This window comes from Paracoccidioides lutzii (assembly GCF_000150705.2).
Source record: "Paracoccidioides lutzii Pb01 unplaced genomic scaffold supercont2.29, whole genome shotgun sequence".
Lineage (NCBI taxonomy): Eukaryota > Fungi > Ascomycota > Eurotiomycetes > Onygenales > Ajellomycetaceae > Paracoccidioides > Paracoccidioides lutzii.
In genome coordinates, this window is record NW_015440975.1 from 164,493 (window position 1) to 182,126 (window position 17,634).

Below are 17,634 nucleotides of genomic sequence, written 5' to 3' on the forward strand. Positions count from 1 at the left end.
GGAAATGCAGATATTCAGACAAGGAGATGCAAATGTCCAAACAATCACATTTCATCAATCAATCATCGAGGACCTCTCAGCAGAAGAATGAACTTGCTTTCTCCATTCAGTCAGTGCACAAGCCAAGTCTCTTTGACAGGAATGGCAAGGAACTCTATGACAATCGTGTTCTCCGCTGTCTGGTGATATCACCTGCTGGCCAGCCAATCTACAAGTACAAATCACCCTTGGAGCTACTCATGGCACTTCGTGATGCAATAAAGGCGCATCAGTCTCTTTTACCTGGATGGAAACATTCTTCATCAGGATATTCCAGAGAACAATATAATAATAACCAATCCTGAAAAGACAGGTGGTCACTCTGGCATGCTAATTGATCTGGATCTTGCCAAAGAAGTTGAAAGTGAGCAAAGCAGTGCACACTATCAGACTGACACAAAGAAGTTCATGGCAATTGAAGTGCTTCTTAATGTTGACCATACCTACCGGCATGATCTTGAGTCTTTCTTCTATGTGCTTATCTGGCAGTGTGCCCATCGCAGCTGGGAAAAACTAGATAAGTTACAGAGACAGAGATAGAGATAGGTCTTGTCGCAAGATAGTTTGCTGAAAGAATGGAATATTGGAGTTTATATGAAAATTGTAAGAATTAAGCGAAGTGACATGTAAGCTGATGGATTGGAATACCTTCTGCAGGAGTTCCCACTGGAATTGGAGTGTGTCAAACACCTCTGCAGGACCATACGAGACATAGTGTTTCCTTATGGCAAGGAAGGAATTATTATTGGAACACCCACAAGACCCAAAAGTGCTATATGATCCTATTATTAAGGCGTATGATGATGCGATAACTCTGATTGAAGCTGAATATATATGTTTAATGACTGCTCTGTTATGATGAATAAGTACTGTTTATGTTAGTTAGCCTGCTTAATGTGTACTGTTTGATTTATATCAGTTTGTTTCTCATAGTTCCTTTTCTGCTTCATCATCACACTGTACAAATGACTAAACCATTTTACAACCCAAGACAATAGTGGTTTGAGCACAGTTTCATCATAAAACCTCAAATCACCTGAAAGTCATGGTGGACAATACATTGGCAAAGTGCATAAGTACATCATTTAAATGCAGTGTGGTGGCATGTGAGAACACTTGATGTATGAAAAAGCACTATAGCTAAAATGACATCTGTCGCAATTCTGCCACGAGTACAGCCTGAAACAACTTTTTTTTTTTTGACTTTCTTTCTTTTTTCTTTCTTTTCTTTACTTTTAATTTTGGTCAATAGCAAATGCGGCTCGGCTGCCCCTTATTTGCAGAGCGAAGCGAGCAAATACAAGGTGTACGTATTCCTAATTTGGATAGAAGATGCTTCCATGGCAAATCTGTTAATCCCTTATGAATTTTTAATAAGAACTAGTGCTTCCTCTGCAATATGTTAGCACATCAAGGCGAATATGAACTTGTGCCTCATTTCTGATCAGTGTATTCCACAGTGCTATGAAAGAGACATTGTCTCTGTCGACATCTTCTCCTAAACATTGGCTTGGCGTGTAATCGTTTTCGACTCTGGTGTGACTTTCAGACTCCGGCATTTAATATACAGCTTGGACAGGGAAAAAGTTCGTCTGGCCTTTGCAGTGGATTGTTTTCAAGTGTCAGCTGTGGCAGTTCCATATTGAGTGTAAACGGAGGCAGATGCCTGAGTTGTTCAGCATCTATTTCAGTCACTCTGTTGATTCAAGAAATTTTGGAGTTGATTTTTATTTTTGAATTTTTGAATTACCGTCCTTCTGCACTTTTGATCTTTTATCTTTTATCTTTCTCTTTCTTTACTGAATCACTACTTTCTTTACTACTTTCGTTGTTGCACGGAAGCTTTTATTCTATCCGTCAAATTTGTCCCCAGTCGCTCCAAGTTGCTAGAACGGGCACTCTTACTCCGGTACACAAGTTCTTACCATAGACCACGTTTGAGAACAATGTGGTAGACTCCGTAGAGTACGGTTTTTAGAAACTGTAGATGTTATCTTTTAAAGTCAAGCCTAGTCGATTTGGTCTCTTCGTTCGAACATGATTATGGGCCAACACGGCTGAATAGAAAAGTAAATATCCCAGGTCCATACAGGAACAGTGGACTAGGCCATATGATCTAGCCTAGGACCTTACCATGTGGTTGTGAAGATCTTAGTGCTGGGACGGGGGTAGGAGAGTTAAATAAGTTGCAGGAGAAATGGAGTGCCGAAATGAATTGCAAGGGTTAGAGTTGAATTGCAGGAGAATTGAATTTGCAGGAGAAACACCTCAAAGCAGGAATCTCACGGTTCTCCCAAGAGTCCTTGATGTTCAAGACATGGACCTTACTGGGTTATGCCCCCCCCCTTGTGCAGGTCATTCTCCTCTGAGCTCTCAACGCCCTCAATGAGGGATGAACCAGATGCTTCTTCAGTATGCTGTGCTAGTTAGCATTGCCAATCTAACCCAGAAAGCTAGCATTCTTCTGATTAAAGAACTGGAAGATGATGTCAACTGACTGCCGTGTTCCTCCCATCGAAGAAGATGACAATATAGGGGAAATCCTTGCAGTAGTTATATGGAGGGATATACTATTAACCCTGCAACCCCTTTTTCTCCCTTAGGTTGTTTTTGGTCTGAATCTTCTGACGCTACCCCAAGGACTTTTGTTTACAGTGGTTTGCACTATGCATATATCTACAGAATGCAAGACACCAGATGATTAATCTGTTGCATTAAATTGTTTGTGACTTATCAATAATATCATATGAGCAGGGCCTATCCATCACTAAGAACGGGGGATGATGAATAATAGTCAAGACTATATAAATCACAGAATTATGAGCCAGTCAAATAAATATATGCTTCAGTTCTCATGAAATGCTCTCTCAGTTCGAAATTTCCTCCTGTTGCTCAGCCCATGTAGCAATGTCACTTACAAAACGCCGGTCTATGCCTTCACAGCCTCATCTCGAGGGCCAAAGGATCTTGGGGAAATCGAGATAATAATGAGTAGTTGCATACAAATGTCGACTAGCAGGTATTGCTGTGAAGATGGGGTAAAGGGATAATATATAACCGCTTGTTCCGAAGCCACAATAGTTCATCTGGTTACAAAATTGCAAAAGGGAAACGCAAAGGCAGACGAGGACAGGAGGAATTGTAAATGATCCGTAAGATGAGTGGGGGCTTTCAGGCACACATGAAACCCCCCTCTTGCCCTCGTTGCCAGGCGAAAACCAAGATGGCTGTGAGCCCGGTGGCAGACAGCCACCCGGGGCGCTGGGTTCACTGGTGCCGACTCGTGTCGCGGATTGTGCGAGCATCCTGTACTTGGGCGAATGGGTAATGGTTCCGTGCGCACACTCCTCAAGGAGCAGAAGATATCTTTCAGGGTTTTTAGCCCCACATTGCAGATTTTGCAATCCATCAGCCGAAACTTCTTCACATGCCGCCTCTGGAAGTGTTTGGTCAGATCCCCTGGTTCCTGGAATGAATAGACTCAGTCTTCCAGCAAGAGTTTGGTGTTCTGCAAACAAAGAAAGCAAATTTTGGGTCACCGTTCCGTCCGGACCTCTTGAACGGACGACTCAAGGAGCGCGGTCGATAATGGCTGGTCCATCACTCCCGCCTTAACGGCCGTTAGCTCCACGGTGGTCGGCCTGGGCTTGGAGCCATAACCACGTCGACGGCAGAGCGGCCCCTCTTCAGCACCGCAGTATGCACTGACGGTGTGAAGGGCGGTGATCCGTCGTTGCAGTTCCGCCTCTGGGGTCTTTAATGGCAGCATTAGGGCCGCATCGATTATGATCATCTATTCAGGCTCATGTACTCAGAATATCCCAGCTTACCTCTCACATCCTCATGGACGACCTTTCCGGAGAGCTGCCGCTAGCTGTTGATCACTAGATGTTCCTGTCAGTATTGCTCTAGAATCTCATGCCTGAGCTCGATCCTCGCGCGTTGCTTCTCGCTGCGGAGCCGGCGAACGGCCTTATGATATCTCTCATCCCGCCTCTCGTGCTTCTCAACCCGGCCCCTATATTTGTCTTCCCATTGTCAGTCTTTCTCAGTCTTTCGCCGGTACTTCTGTCCCATACGACTGTGGAGCAAGCGTGCAGTAGCGTCACGGCGCTTCTTCATGCATTTGACTGACCCGGAAGTCTTCAGAATGCGCGCCTGGTGGTTTACCAATCTCGACTGCTCCGGCGTCAGCTTCCAGGGTCAGCAGAAGTTGATGGACCAGCTCATCAAGCACACCACCCTCATCAGCACCTTCTGCAGTTTGCGGCCATGGTAGATGCTGAGGACATCAGTGGTGATGTTTCAGTCCAGATCGTGTTTGAGAAATGTATCAATACTGGCGTGCTGGAGCATCAGGTTCTGGAGAGAATCACTCACATCCTCTGTTTGACAATGCCAACATCAACAAGCATGCTCACTCTTGAAAAGGGATCGGGAGGGAAGGACAGTTAGACACTCGCGGCTCTTGTTGAAACCCTTCACCACTGCATCACAGAGAACATACAGCTTTGTAACCTGCTGGAAGCCTATGATCTCGCCACTCTTTTTCATTTGAGTCTGCACTGAAGCTGTGGTCAACCGGATCTCATGTGTAATGCAGATGGTATCTCTTTCATGGACAGTTGAGCAGAAGATGAACTGATCTGTCAGATCATCATGCAGTGAGAGCTTTTGCTGATTGAGCCCATTCAGAACACGCAGGCTGTAGAGATCCTCAGGGTGTTTGATGCCTTGTGACTTGAATGCCTGGATGTGAAACAGCAGCCCCAGGAGGAAGGCATGTGGACTGAGCACCAGAGTTGGGTAGTAGATGATCTCCGGAATTCAAAAAGTGTTCCTGGACGAGGAGCTAGTCGGCTCATGAAGAAACAAACAGCCACGGAGCATGGGGGAATCGTACACATCCTACATGCCCAGGAAGGTCTTGGTGAAGTGGGCGGTCAGCCCAACTCACAGAGGAGGTACACTGAAATGGGGGTCCCGGACCAGCGTGAGCTCCATACCATGATACTGAAGCTGGGTCAAAGCATCTGGTTGACTACCCGTGATACCCGTGACCTGACAGAAGAGGATCAGCTCACCACGCAGCCAACTGACCAAGAACTCCATCCCGTTCATTGCCAGAAGCACGTGGAGGTACTCCGCCAGGTCGTCAACGTACATGGGCTCCCCGGGCCTCTTCTCGTGGTTGAGCTTCTTCTCATCAGCGACGAGCTCGATCACCTGCCACAAATAGTTTAGACGGAGATACCAAAAAGGAGAGTATCCGATACCAGGGAAGGAGCCACATTACATTCTGTGCTTGAGCCATGATCAGAGGATTGATTCTGTCACCCGTGTCTTGCTTAGAGCTGACGGCTTGGATCCCCGGCCACCTTCTTCCCCCTTTGCCATGACACTGGTCGCAAGCCCAGCTGAGGAACCCTTTTAAGGGATTGGATTGAGAGAGACCAGTAGACATCGAGCACATTCCTTCTCATGTACTCACACCTCCACAGTTAGCGGGATGTTTTGGGGCATGCTTGAGATCACACTCATCAGTGCCAGTGGTCTCAAACTCTATCCATGTTATCAACCGTCAATTTATTCAAGCAACACTACCAAAATTATCTCAACCTTATGTAATATTCAAGAGAAGGAAGCTTGTCATCTTCTGAGATCTCCTCATCACTGTAATCACTATCCTCACTCTCCTGACTGTCAGTCTCCTCGGTCCTGTCAGTATTGTCATACTGTGGTCTGAAAACATATCATCAGCGTATTCCAACTCGTTGTTGGAGAACTCGCTGCTCTCAGCCTCAGGGGAAGGAGGCATGCTATGAGTCAGGCAAAAAGGAGCCCCGCTGACAACGCTGGAGAGATCAGAGTGTGAATGGATGAGGATGAAAGGCAGAACAAGAGAGGAGAGGAAAAGTGATGCTGTGAAATGTATACAGAAAATAGCCGATGGGGACAATGTCAAGCTGGAATCATTCATTGATGATACTCGCGGATGAATCTGGAGTGAAACCAGAAGAGCAGAAGGCCGCCTATCTCCCATGTAGGGAAGATAGTGACTGGCAGATGGGAAAGGATCCATTTTGAGTGACCTGGCACGAAAGGAAGTGTGGCCTCTGGCTCGCTCGGGGTGAGGGAGGGTGAGGTGAGTGAAAACAGACTGGCAGAGGGAAGTGTTTCAAGGTTGGTGCGGCGGCATGAACCATCACACTGATTGTATGCGTGCATGTTGGAGGAAGGACGGCACACAATGGCTTTAGGACCAGCTTTTTCAGCCGCCCACTCGGCATCACATCGTTTAAACAAATAATATATTTAACTTTTATTAAATATAATAAATAAATATCAAAGCCAAGATATCCATCAAGCTTTTTGAAGTCCTCAGATGAACATTTTTGAGCAGCTTTGGCGGTTTTGGCGTGTTTGGTGGTGAGCAGCCGGGAAAACCATTTAACTGCCAGAGACAGAGGTGTTAACCCTTCGCTAACTTCCAGATGATTTCCAAGGATTCTGCGGGGCCTAGCGGGCGACCGCATACATAGAGATAGAAGAACACAGAAGATTCAACACAGAGAACTGCTTGAGTTTGTTCCTGTTAAAGGATACCAAATTGTTGAGATATAGAGTTGGAGAAAGGAACAGTGATAGACTTCCAATAACACTGACCTATGACTGTCTTTTATCCAAAGGCTATCAAACTATCTGATGATCGTCCTGGTTCTTAAGAAATTATTTATATTTAAAAGTAATTTTAAAAACAATAATAAATTTATTATAGATATTAAAAATATAATAAAATTTCTATTAAATAAAGCTTTTTAAAAGTAATAAATAATTAAAATTATAAAAATTTCTATATCTTAATTTTTCAATTTAATATAGTTTAAAATATTTATTAAAATAAAAAATTATAGTTTAAATTATATTTTTAAAGTATATATTAAATTTATATTACTTTTAAATATAAATAAATTTTTAATTAAGTATCTAATAATTTCTTATTATATTTAATAAAAGTTAAAAAGTCAATATATTTTATATAAATAAAGACTTTCAGTAATTGAATAATTTAAGCAACTGATAAATATTCATATGATATAAGAAATTAAAAGCTAAAAGTTTAAATCTAATAAGATATAATAGTATTTAAAAATCAAATATTAATTGATATACTTTAAAAGACATCTTATTCATATTTTTAATATTATTAATTAAGTTAACAGATTTTACTTTATATATAAAATATCATTATTTATAGATTAAAAATTATGTATTATAAGTTCTAGAATTAGATACTCATTAATACTTTTCTATGAAGTTTAGATTTGACTTATTTTAATATATAACTAAATATGATTTTAATATTTAAATTTTTAATATAACTTATATATATATTTAACTTTATATTTTGAATTTATTATAATTACTTACTGTTTTTAAATATAGAAAAGAAAAAAATAAAATAAATAAATAAAATAAATAAATATAAAAAATAATAATTTTTAATAACTAATATTTTTAATTATAAATATATATATATATATATATATATATATAATTGTAATGAGCGTGTTACTGAACATAGCCCTAGCACTTTCTTATAACAAAAAGACAAATTTATTAGAAGAAGAAAAGAAAAGAAGGCTGAAAGCTAAGAAAGTGAGTGCAGAGTTTTATATAAATCAGAGTAAAAAAAGAACAATCTGAATCTAATGTGATTTCAATTGTGAAAGATAATATCATCTAACTAGATACTAGTCTAATATAAAAATTATTAATTAAAATAAAAAATATTATTTAATACTTTATCATCAAAAAATTAAATTAATATAGTTATTTTTATTAAAAATAACTACTTTTTAAATTATATTTTAATTTAAAGTATAAATTTTTAATATTTATATTAATGTTATAAAATTTTAGTTTTTAATTATTTTAATAAATTATATAAATAAAGTTTTTTTTAATTTATCTATATTATAATATATTTGAATAATTATTTATATTTATTTTATTCAAAGAGATAGTATATAAAAAGTTTTTTATTTCAAATTAATATTTAAAAAAACTAGTTTTATTATAATTAAAAATGTATAATTTTTTTTAAAAGAATTTTGTTTTATATTAAATTATATTTTTTAAAAATTATAATTTAATTTTTTACTTACTAAATTTATATATATATTAAAATTATTTCAAATTTAGATCAATATTTATAGTAATTATATTCTTATTTTATAGAATATAAATTATTTACTTAAAATAATTATAATAGAAAAAAAAGTTAAAATAAAAATAACTTAAAATATATAACTTCTTAAATTCATATTATAAGTTTTTATTACAGAGAGTTAAAATTTATATTATATAAATATATAGAGCTAGTTATCTTTTAATTAATTAAAATTATAGTTCTATATGATATTTTAATTTAATATAATAAATTATACAGAAAATCTAATAAATAACTAATCACAAATTTCACTCTATGAAAATTTATTATAGCAAGGGTAAATTTACTGTATCAAAATAAAATGAAAGTATTTTTCTGCTGTTAACAAATTAGGTTAACTGCAAGGTATTTTTAACTAACGTTAACTAGTTAAAGTTAAGGCAATCAATCAATGAGCACTAGAGGATTGATGGTTCCACCAACTCGTGGAGTGGAACCGATAGTTAATTAGCACGTTAAGGCAGTTACTCCCTCTACAAGTTCCTTGATACTGTGCATAACGTCCCATGAGGTTGAAAGGTTGAAGAGAATAAACCTAAAAGAGTTGAAATATACGGAATCTAAACTCTCTTGTCTAACCGAGGTTTGTTGAAGTGGATATATATGTAATATGCAAAACAAAGAATCGTTAAAGTAGCCGAAGGGTATAAAGAAAAAATAATTGAAAATTGAAAAAATAAACTAATGCTATTTCATTTGTATGTTTTTGTTGCACATTTTGATTTGATTTATGGGTACATCTAGTCTAGATGACAAAAGGGAATAAAAAGGCATGAAAAATGTAGAACACGAGTCCATGAAAAACACATTCAAGCGTTATCAGGGGCAAAAATCATATAATAGCATAGCATGTGGGGGAAATGTAAAAGCTGGAAACAGAAATGGGAAAGAAATGGGAATGAAACCGAATAGGACAATAATAACGGAGGGGTCGTGGTACATACATTTCTAGAGAGAAATGGGGGAACGTGGGTATGGGCATCATCTCATCTACTTGGGAAATGGGAAAGGCATAAATAGAAGACAGGGAAAGTGACAGGGTGCAAAAAAGGGGCAAATATTTAAAAACACCCTGGTGGAAACAAATACATGAACTGAAATGGATATGTATGTAGTTGGGGGGAAAGGGGGTAAATAAAACAACAATCTTCAATGAAGAAACAACATCTGTCTGTCATGGGAGAAGAATCGATAGAATCGATGAAGCCGAAGCGTGATCCCTAGACGGCAATGGCAAAGACGGAGTGCCAGGCCGGACCAGCCATGCAGAAATGCAAAAGCAATTTTCGTCATGAGTTTGCTATGTGATGTGGTAAATGGTCAGATCAAAAGAAATGAAAAATGAAAAAATGGCAGAAGACCCGATGGCATGGAATATGGCGTGAGGCGTGAGCATGTGCATGTAAATCTTCACCTGCATTCTGTAATCATAGGGATCCAGAGGCCCACATCCAATGATACAGAAATCAATCGACACTTTGGTGGCAATGGGTGTGAAGCGAGATATCGTATAACAATCACCGTATCCAAGGTTACCACTAGCTTGGAGTAAATGGCTATGCAGATGAACTCAAGAAAGTAAAAAAGGGCTGTTGATAGGACAGACAGATGATCGGTGGAAAATGCCACAGAATGGGAGCAGTTATGAAAGAAAAAATACCAAAAAAATAGAACAAATAGAAAAGAAGAAAAAGAAAATAAAATGAGGTTATTTCGGAGTTTCATCCCGGAGAGATGCTGGACGGGTGAATGGGGAATAATGATATATGTCGTATGTCGTCCACTTGGGGAAGAAGGTATCGATAGGATAACCATGACTGTTTCCTTTTCTTGACACAGGTAGATCTCTAGAAAGGCAAAGAGGAAAACAATTTCTCTCCGTCATGGCGTACAAAAGAAAATTAAGATTTTTGCTCAGGGGACATGATATGGCTTGTTATGCCCGAATGTGGTGTATCAAAAGATAGATATGCAAAGTGATGTTACCAAGACGACAAAATCAAAATAGATCAATTTTGAAGTCTGAATCGGGGGAATCTGCTGGCTTGTTCAGACGAATCTTTCTCCCCAACCCAAGACTTCTCTCTTACCACACCATCAAAAGGTGCGCTTTTTCGCGTCGTCGTGAAGTCTAGACCGTGACTGAAAATTCTTCATGACTCGTTTCGTCGTGAAATTCTGATTGTACATTTGTGAACAAAGAGGAAACAAAATGAAGACAGGAAAATCGTGATGGGTAAACTTATGAAGGCGATTCCAGAGCTCACTGCTTCCGGATGAGGCGTTCTGACAAAATGGTGAGAGCGAATTATCCATAAAAGGGGAATCCCTGAGATGGAAATCTGTTTCTTCCATCCACACCTTGTGGGATGGGGCTGTAAATGGTTGGTACAATCTCCTCGTTGTTGTTGCTGTTGTTGCCACTCCGTGTCGGGGGAGTAAATACGTTATGATTTGCCAGACCGTTGCCATTGCTTCCAGGCACCGCGGTGGAAGAGTTCTTGTTTATCATATCATTGTTGCCGTTCTCAGCAACACCAAAAGCTGATGGATACTGAGGATGAAGGGAAGTAGGGTAAGAATGCATCTGTTGATAGACATTCGGCATTGCCATCGCCATAGTTGTAGGCATAGTCGTCTCGTTCGGCGTAATCTGTCCGCTGCTAGACGAGGAATTTCCTCCATTGACACGTCCCTGGTTCTCTGCGCTCATGATTTTCCCGGCGATACGGCGGCCATGGGGGGTCTGTCGGATCGCTGGTAGGATTGGGCGGATTGCATCTATCAGCTTATTACGGCTGTCCGGGTCTGCGAAGTCCATAGCAGTTTGGACGACGTAGTTTGCGAAAGAGTCGCGGAGCATCTTTTCGAGTTCGCTAGGGACTAACATCTCCTCGATGAGGGCGGCGCGGCACTGGTTGTCAGCAGTTCTGATGCATTTTTCGATGACGTTGGAGCTGAACTTTTGTTTGGAAAGAGCAGGGATATTGCCGCGGAAGCTGCGGCAGATGGGCTCGATAAAATGCGGTTCGTTAAGATCCACTGCGTCGTCGTTGTTAGCAAAATTGGTCCAAATCATTGGGGAAGGTGGTGTTCCTTACAAATATACTGAACGACATAATTTCCAAAAGGGTCTTGAACGAGGGTGAATGCGTTTTTGGTGATTTGTTCGATCAAACGAGCGCGCTGGTCACCAGAAGCATGGTCAATGCAACGCTGCAACACGCAGCAACCATGACGATGAGTCCCAACTGGCACACAACTTGCACCAACTGCATCATAGATAAACTAGCATAAAGATTAGTAGATTGAAAACGGGGACGTTGGAGATTTGTAATACCTGAGCATCGGTTGCGGAAAGGCGATTCAAGCACTTCTGGATGACATGATTTCCATTCAAATCCTGGACAAGTTCGACAACACGACCACGCAAGGCTTTTATTACAGTTTGAGTCTATATAACTGTCAGCCACGCCAAAGACAACCCACATTAAGGGAGGTAAACATACTTGTTCAGGAGTCGAGATGAACTCAATCATCTTCTGCAAAGCTCGAGTTCCATGTTGGTTCAAAGCAATCTTGACAAGCTGAGGAGCAGCGTTGTTAATGAGAGCAGTGCGCTGTTCGTCATTCGAGTACTCAAGTAGCTTCTGGCAAAGATAATTTCCAAATGGATCTAGCAAAAAAATATCCCGGGTTAGAAATCAGGATACCTTGAAAACGCATGACGCATGGCAAATACTAACCAGTCATAAGCTCCACAACGTGAATATGGGTCTCCAAAAAAATCATCTGAACGTGTGCTGGGTTCTGTTCCTCCAGTTTCTTCTGCAAATAGCGGCAGCCATACTGATCCTTGCACATGCTATAAAGCTCGCCTTGGTATGTTTCCAGAGGCGCATTGCCAAACCGCGAAAACTGGCCGGATTCGCCATCTCCACTGCGACGACCCTGGTTGGTTCTCGCAGGGCTTTCCGGGAAGCGGGCATAAGGGGTGTAAGCTGCTGGGTATGGACCGTAAGGCGGATTATGTTGGAAGGCTGGCACTGGGGGATTGGTTGGGATTGAGCTGGTAATGAATGGCTGCATGGTGTACCCGTACATCGAATTTGTGAAGGATCCCATCGTTGGATTAATGGAGTTGTTGCCGTTTGATATCCCTGTGGTTGGGGAAGCCAATTGCGGGCCAAAAGGTGTAGCGTTTGCTTGCAGGACTGACCGCAACGGCTGGACATTTGCGGACTGGTCCTCACGGTCAGGGGAGATTGAAGGGGCCGGTGTGTCATTTCCTTGGTGGGGAGTAGCTGGGACTCGACCAACGCTTGCACTGTGAGAGTGGTAATGATCTCCATGAGACTTTGGAGGGGTTACAGCAATATATCCATTGCTTTTCGAGGCTGGGATATCGCTGGTAGAGTACGACATCTGCAACGATGTTGGGCGGGACTGAGCTCCATTGGTGGTCGAATAAAGGCTCTGGGTGTTAGTACAAGCCGAGAACCCGGGCTCAAGTGAATGTCTATGTGACTGGCGAGCGTTTGATTCACTCGTGGGTGAGAATGGAGCGGAAATGTGCTCGCCTTGGCCCTCTGAACGATTGTTTCCAATATGGTCAAACTGAGACATTTTCAATGAATTGTAAGGTAGGGACGCATGATGACGGTGACTGTAAGTCTCTGGCCCTGGGGTCCGAGAATTGGCCAAATCCAATGCAGCTGGATTTGCCGAAAGCTGGATTAAAAAACAAAATTAGTTTTCTGCCATCCCAAAATGAGCGGATTACCAAAAAAAAACATACCAAACCAGAACTATCATCACGACGAACCAATGTTGGGAATTTATCGTCGGGGTCAGTCAGTTTCAGATAACTCTTTACATCCGGAGTTGGGATACGATCATCGTCCTTGGCGCCTCTCCTATCATCTTCGTCGTCGTCCCCCAAAGCAAACTTAGCTGGATGGAATGGGTTGAGGCCAATAGACCGGGCGAACCCATTGGTTGTAGCCGTGGTAGAATTGGTGAAAGAACCAAAACTAGATGAAGGCATAGAGTATCTATTTAAACTGATTGCTTAAGTGAGTACGAAGTGAAGGACCAAAAGCTGGAATAGCGGAATGAAAAGTGAATGCATATAGTTTCACGAATCAAATGATAGATACATCCCAAGAGAAAACAAGGAAGAAACGGGGGATTTTGCTTCCTAGGTTGTTTAGATATCAAGGGCCACAAGCGAAAGGGTGGAACAAGATGTCGGAACTGGGCAGGACAAATGATCGGGGGACATGTGAAGTAAGAAAAAGGAGCTTTGAAGGTGAAACCAAATCTAATACATACGAGGAACCTTGGCGATATGACGGGAACGATTCTGGAAAGTATTCTTCCTCAGAATTCCGGCGGGATCCCAACATGGACTGCGGTGCGGACGCCTGGCCTAAAGTAGTAGCCAAAATTGACTTAGGCTGTGCTGCAGGAGACACAACCTGGGATGGGCTGAAGGGATTAAACACACCAGGTGCGGTGGCACTCGAGATCGAAAATCGAGTTGGACGAGAGAGGACAGACGGGAATCCGTTCTCTCGATACTCAGGGTGGGTTGTGGGTTCGCTAACGGGCCCACTCAAGCTTGCGTTAGCAAGATCTCGAGCCATCTGGTCGAGTTCCTGCCGTTCTTTCTCCTGTTGGAGATCTAAGAGCTTCATATCTGCTTCAAAACGCTTCCTCTGCTCCCTCATGTACTCGATGTGGGCTTTCTTCTTCTCGAACTGTAAGGATTGTTAGATAAGGGCCTTTAGATGGAATGGGCCAAGAAATCAAAAAGAACACCAAGGACACCAGGTCAAGCGCCCAAAGGATAAACGAGGGACACAAGGTAGGTAAAGTGTAAAGGGTTAGACAAAAAGAAGGAACAGGTTAAGTTGTAGAAGGTTGAAGTCGGAAGTGTTGTAGGAGGATGGAAGGTGTAGTAGGGTTGAAAAGTGCTCAGTGAAGATGCATATGAGAGAAGAGGGAGAGGCACTCACCAGTTGAGACTTATGAATTTGTGTAGCCTGTTGAAAAGAGCAAAAAATGATACAGTCAGCCAGTTGCAATAGTCCAATCAATGTCAAAAAAGAACTTCGTCAAAAGTTCTCGTCCATTGTTGCAAGCAATCATCTATATCAAATCAATGTTCAAGCTCTTATTTTCACTTGAAACCCTCACTTCTCTCCTGCAACACTAGGCAATCCCAGGTGAATAACACCCAGTTCTCCTGATCCCAGCCGACAGCAGTTGAACATCTCTTCATCCCGCCCACTCACTCTGCCTTCCCCCCCAATCAACAAACAAGGTATATATTAGACAATAGAACAGTAAAACTCACAGAAGAAAGCAGGTCGAAAGACTCCGGTGGGGGCAGGGGTTGGGAATTGCTAAATGCAGGCCATGACGAGAGCTTGCTGGCGTCAGTGGTGAATCGGCGTTGGAGATTTGCACGCACTTCGGAGGAAGGTGGTGGGAATGCGGATAAGTAGCTGGTTGTCGTCTGGCCTCTTGAGGGCGAGGGATAGCTAGCGAATGGGGAATCCGTGGCGGAAGGAGGAGAGCGGGGGGAGGAGAATCGGAGCTCTTCCAGGCGCTCATTTAGGCCGTTCTTGAAGGCCATGGTGTGTTATGGGTGTTTAATAATAACTGCCACCGTGTGTCAGAGAGTGCTGTATGTGCGGTGTAGAGCTGGGCAGGCTACAGAGACGGAGGGAGGGGGGTCATGATAAAATGAAGGCGGGGGGAAGAGAGAGAAAGGGAGACGTGACTCGACACGACTAGCAATGGAGAAACAACGCAGAACATGGAAAAGATGGAATTGGAGGTTGTCTGCAGGAGACAGGGGCCAGAATGGCTGGGAGAAAGGAGGGCAGAGAAAAGGGCCTCGAGGAATGAGGTTGAGATTAGTCTTGCCCCCGGGGCGATGAGGAGGAGGGTGGAGAGGGTGGAGAGGAGAGCGAGTCAGGGAGTATGACTAAGAGGGGGGGAAAGGGGGGGCGGGTTGGGTTGGGGTTTACCAAACCAAGGCTAGGAGCGTTGGCGGTGTGCTGCAGGCTATAATAAGTGGGCTGATATTATTAGAGCAAGCAACAACTTGCAACTCTCAGGCCCCAGCCACAAGACATCACACGTACAATTCAGAATTCAAAAATATATATTCGAGGGGAAGAGAAGAAGCCAACAGTATAGTGACAGTATAGTGACAGACATGCCAGAACGATACTCACAGGCTGCAGGCTGCGGTGGAGTTGCTTTAACTGCGGCAGCTATCAATTAGTTATCGTATCCGACTGCGTCGAGTCTCCAGCTATACAGGAAGCCCCTAGTTAAGCGTCACAGATCTAGATGCAGAGCATTCGAGTCAACTTCAACCATGGACGTATGAGATTATGGCATTATGGGACTTTTTGAAAAAAAAAAAAAAAAAAAAAAAAGGGATCTGTGAAGGGCGCTGCACACATACACAACTCTGTTATATTTTTCGTTTCGTGGAATGATATGATAATATCCTACATACGTTCGTCGCATTCCTAGCAAGGATAATCTTGTCCCTTTTCCCTTTTTCCCGTTTCCGTTTCCTTCTGCCTTTTGCTTCTGATCGCTGCTCTACTCGCACTATGGGGATTGTAATGTTGGATTTATTGGTACAGCGGGAGAAGTTAGGATTAAAATGGAAATGGATGATCCCAGTTCAACGAGTGTCGTTTTGCAATCGGATCGGTTTCAGATCGATCGTCAACAACTGCACCAATCCGGGAGTCTCAGACGTTGGTTTCCTCTGGTTTCTTCGCTTCTGGACAGCTGAACAGGCCGACGAGAAGGCAGAACTGACAAGGAGCTCTTTTTTTTTTTTTTTTTTTAATTTCTTTTCTTTTTTTCTTTCTTTTTAAATCACAACAAAATGTATAAAACGAAAGTACTGGGGGTGAATGAAGGGAACTGGGCTCTGAGATATGGGAAGAGAAAATAAGAGCGGACGGAATAAAAGAATGCAAAGGGAAATAAATGAGAAATGAGGGAATGGTTGCACAGAAAGTGGAGGAATTAATAAGTGATTTTCCAATTTTTATTTTTATTTTATTTATTTATTTTATTTTTATTTTTATTTTTATTTTTTTTTTTTTTACCGCTTCAAAGCTACTCACTCGAGGGGAGAAACCTCCTTTCGACAGTTTATCTAATAACTGGCCAGGAGCAAGAAAATGGAGAGAAGAGGCAGATGAAAAAGAGAAATCAGCCTGGAACGGGGAATAACAGAAACAAAGAAAATGGAAAATACACTGATGACAGCAGCGTATGGATCGTTCACGCCCATCTACTGGAGGAATTGGCCAGGGTTAGTTGGTACAGTACCGCATTAACTGATCATGAAGATTTAACAAGGGGCCTGTTTTGACCGTTGCAGGGGAGGCAAATGGGGGGATGGGAATTGCAACTTTGCAAGGCGGGGGGGGAGTCAACTGCTGCTGCTGCTGCTGCTGCTGCTGTGGGCAAATAACCCCAGGAACCTCACCAACTGACAACCTCTATTTTAACCCTGCACTGCAAGGGAAGAAGGCCGACGAATCAGCAAATGCGAATTGGTTTATTGAAAAGCTACGGAATGTTTCTGTTTTTCTTTTGGGTCGTTCTGGGGCCTGATGTGTGAGTGTTCGATGTTGGGCAGCAAAAAGTACCCGATACCTGATTCCACCGAGCACCCATGAGTAATTAGTGAGGGGGGTCAGTCACCGCTTGTTTCGGGATTCCCCTCCGCTTTTCAAGCTTGTCTTTGCCGCTGGAGATCGCGGACTTCTCATTGCCCATGCCCCATTTATTTTCCCTTCTTATTCCGTTTCTCGTTATTTCTAACCCGGCATATCCAACCCAAATAAATCTTCTTCTCTATTATCTCTCTCGCTAACTACGTCTCCCGCTTGTATCTGCGACTTTTCCATCCCTGAACTCTCCATCAGCGGCTCCTAATCAAACACCCCTGCCCCCCCTCTTCCTCTTAACTTACACATATCAACCTAGGTACAGGACACAGGTGCATACATATATGACAATGGCCGCCCCGCCCAACGTGTAAGCTGCTGAGTAGTTAGCTCCCATGATCCTTATGATTCTATTCCCCCCATCCCGCATCCCAACGCATGCATCCTGCACCCTGCACAGTACAGTTCCTGGCCCTGCTTCCCCACACTAGCCAATGACCCACCCCGTCGACTAAACTTAGCTTAGCTCTGATTGGGTCCCTTTTCAACGCCGCAAAAGCCCCCCCGGGGGTGAAGAGCCTGAGAGGCCCAGGGTTTCTGATTTTGAACGTTTGTCTTCCTTTTATTTATTTATTTATTTAT

The 17,634-nt window shown here is 42.2% G+C and overlaps 4 protein-coding genes across 4 annotated transcripts; 2 read left to right on the forward strand and 2 right to left on the reverse strand.

Annotated features, from left to right (window-relative positions):
- Window positions 1-32: 32 nt before the first annotated feature.
- Window positions 33-344, forward strand: PAAG_12499 (hypothetical protein; the record flags this gene model as incomplete). Its single annotated transcript, XM_015847978.1, has 1 exon — window positions 33-344. One exon carries the CDS (start codon window positions 33-35, stop codon window positions 342-344), a length of 312 nt encoding a protein of 103 aa, XP_015702410.1.
- Window positions 345-366: 22 nt separating this feature from the next.
- On the forward strand, window positions 367-579 carry PAAG_12500 (hypothetical protein; the record flags this gene model as incomplete). Its single annotated transcript, XM_015847979.1, has 1 exon — window positions 367-579. One exon carries the CDS (start codon window positions 367-369, stop codon window positions 577-579), a length of 213 nt encoding a protein of 70 aa, XP_015702411.1.
- A 2,389-nt stretch (window positions 580-2,968) lies between these two features.
- On the reverse strand, window positions 2,969-5,857 carry PAAG_08068 (hypothetical protein; the record flags this gene model as incomplete). The annotated part of the gene is made up of 9 exons (XM_015846413.1): window positions 2,969-3,064; window positions 3,165-3,498; window positions 3,579-3,832; window positions 4,175-4,321; window positions 4,489-4,828; window positions 4,997-5,265; window positions 5,377-5,466; window positions 5,531-5,601; window positions 5,776-5,857. The coding sequence occupies 9 exons, from the start codon at window positions 5,855-5,857 to the stop codon at window positions 2,969-2,971; spliced, it is 1,683 nt and encodes a 560-aa protein (XP_015700848.1).
- A 4,723-nt stretch (window positions 5,858-10,580) lies between these two features.
- On the reverse strand, window positions 10,581-14,915 carry PAAG_08069 (pumilio domain-containing protein; the record flags this gene model as incomplete). The annotated part of the gene is made up of 9 exons (XM_002789956.2): window positions 10,581-11,314; window positions 11,374-11,560; window positions 11,613-11,726; window positions 11,782-11,948; window positions 12,019-13,003; window positions 13,071-13,305; window positions 13,607-14,034; window positions 14,293-14,319; window positions 14,634-14,915. The coding sequence occupies 9 exons, from the start codon at window positions 14,913-14,915 to the stop codon at window positions 10,581-10,583; spliced, it is 3,159 nt and encodes a 1,052-aa protein (XP_002790002.2).
- Window positions 14,916-17,634: the final 2,719 nt, after the last annotated feature.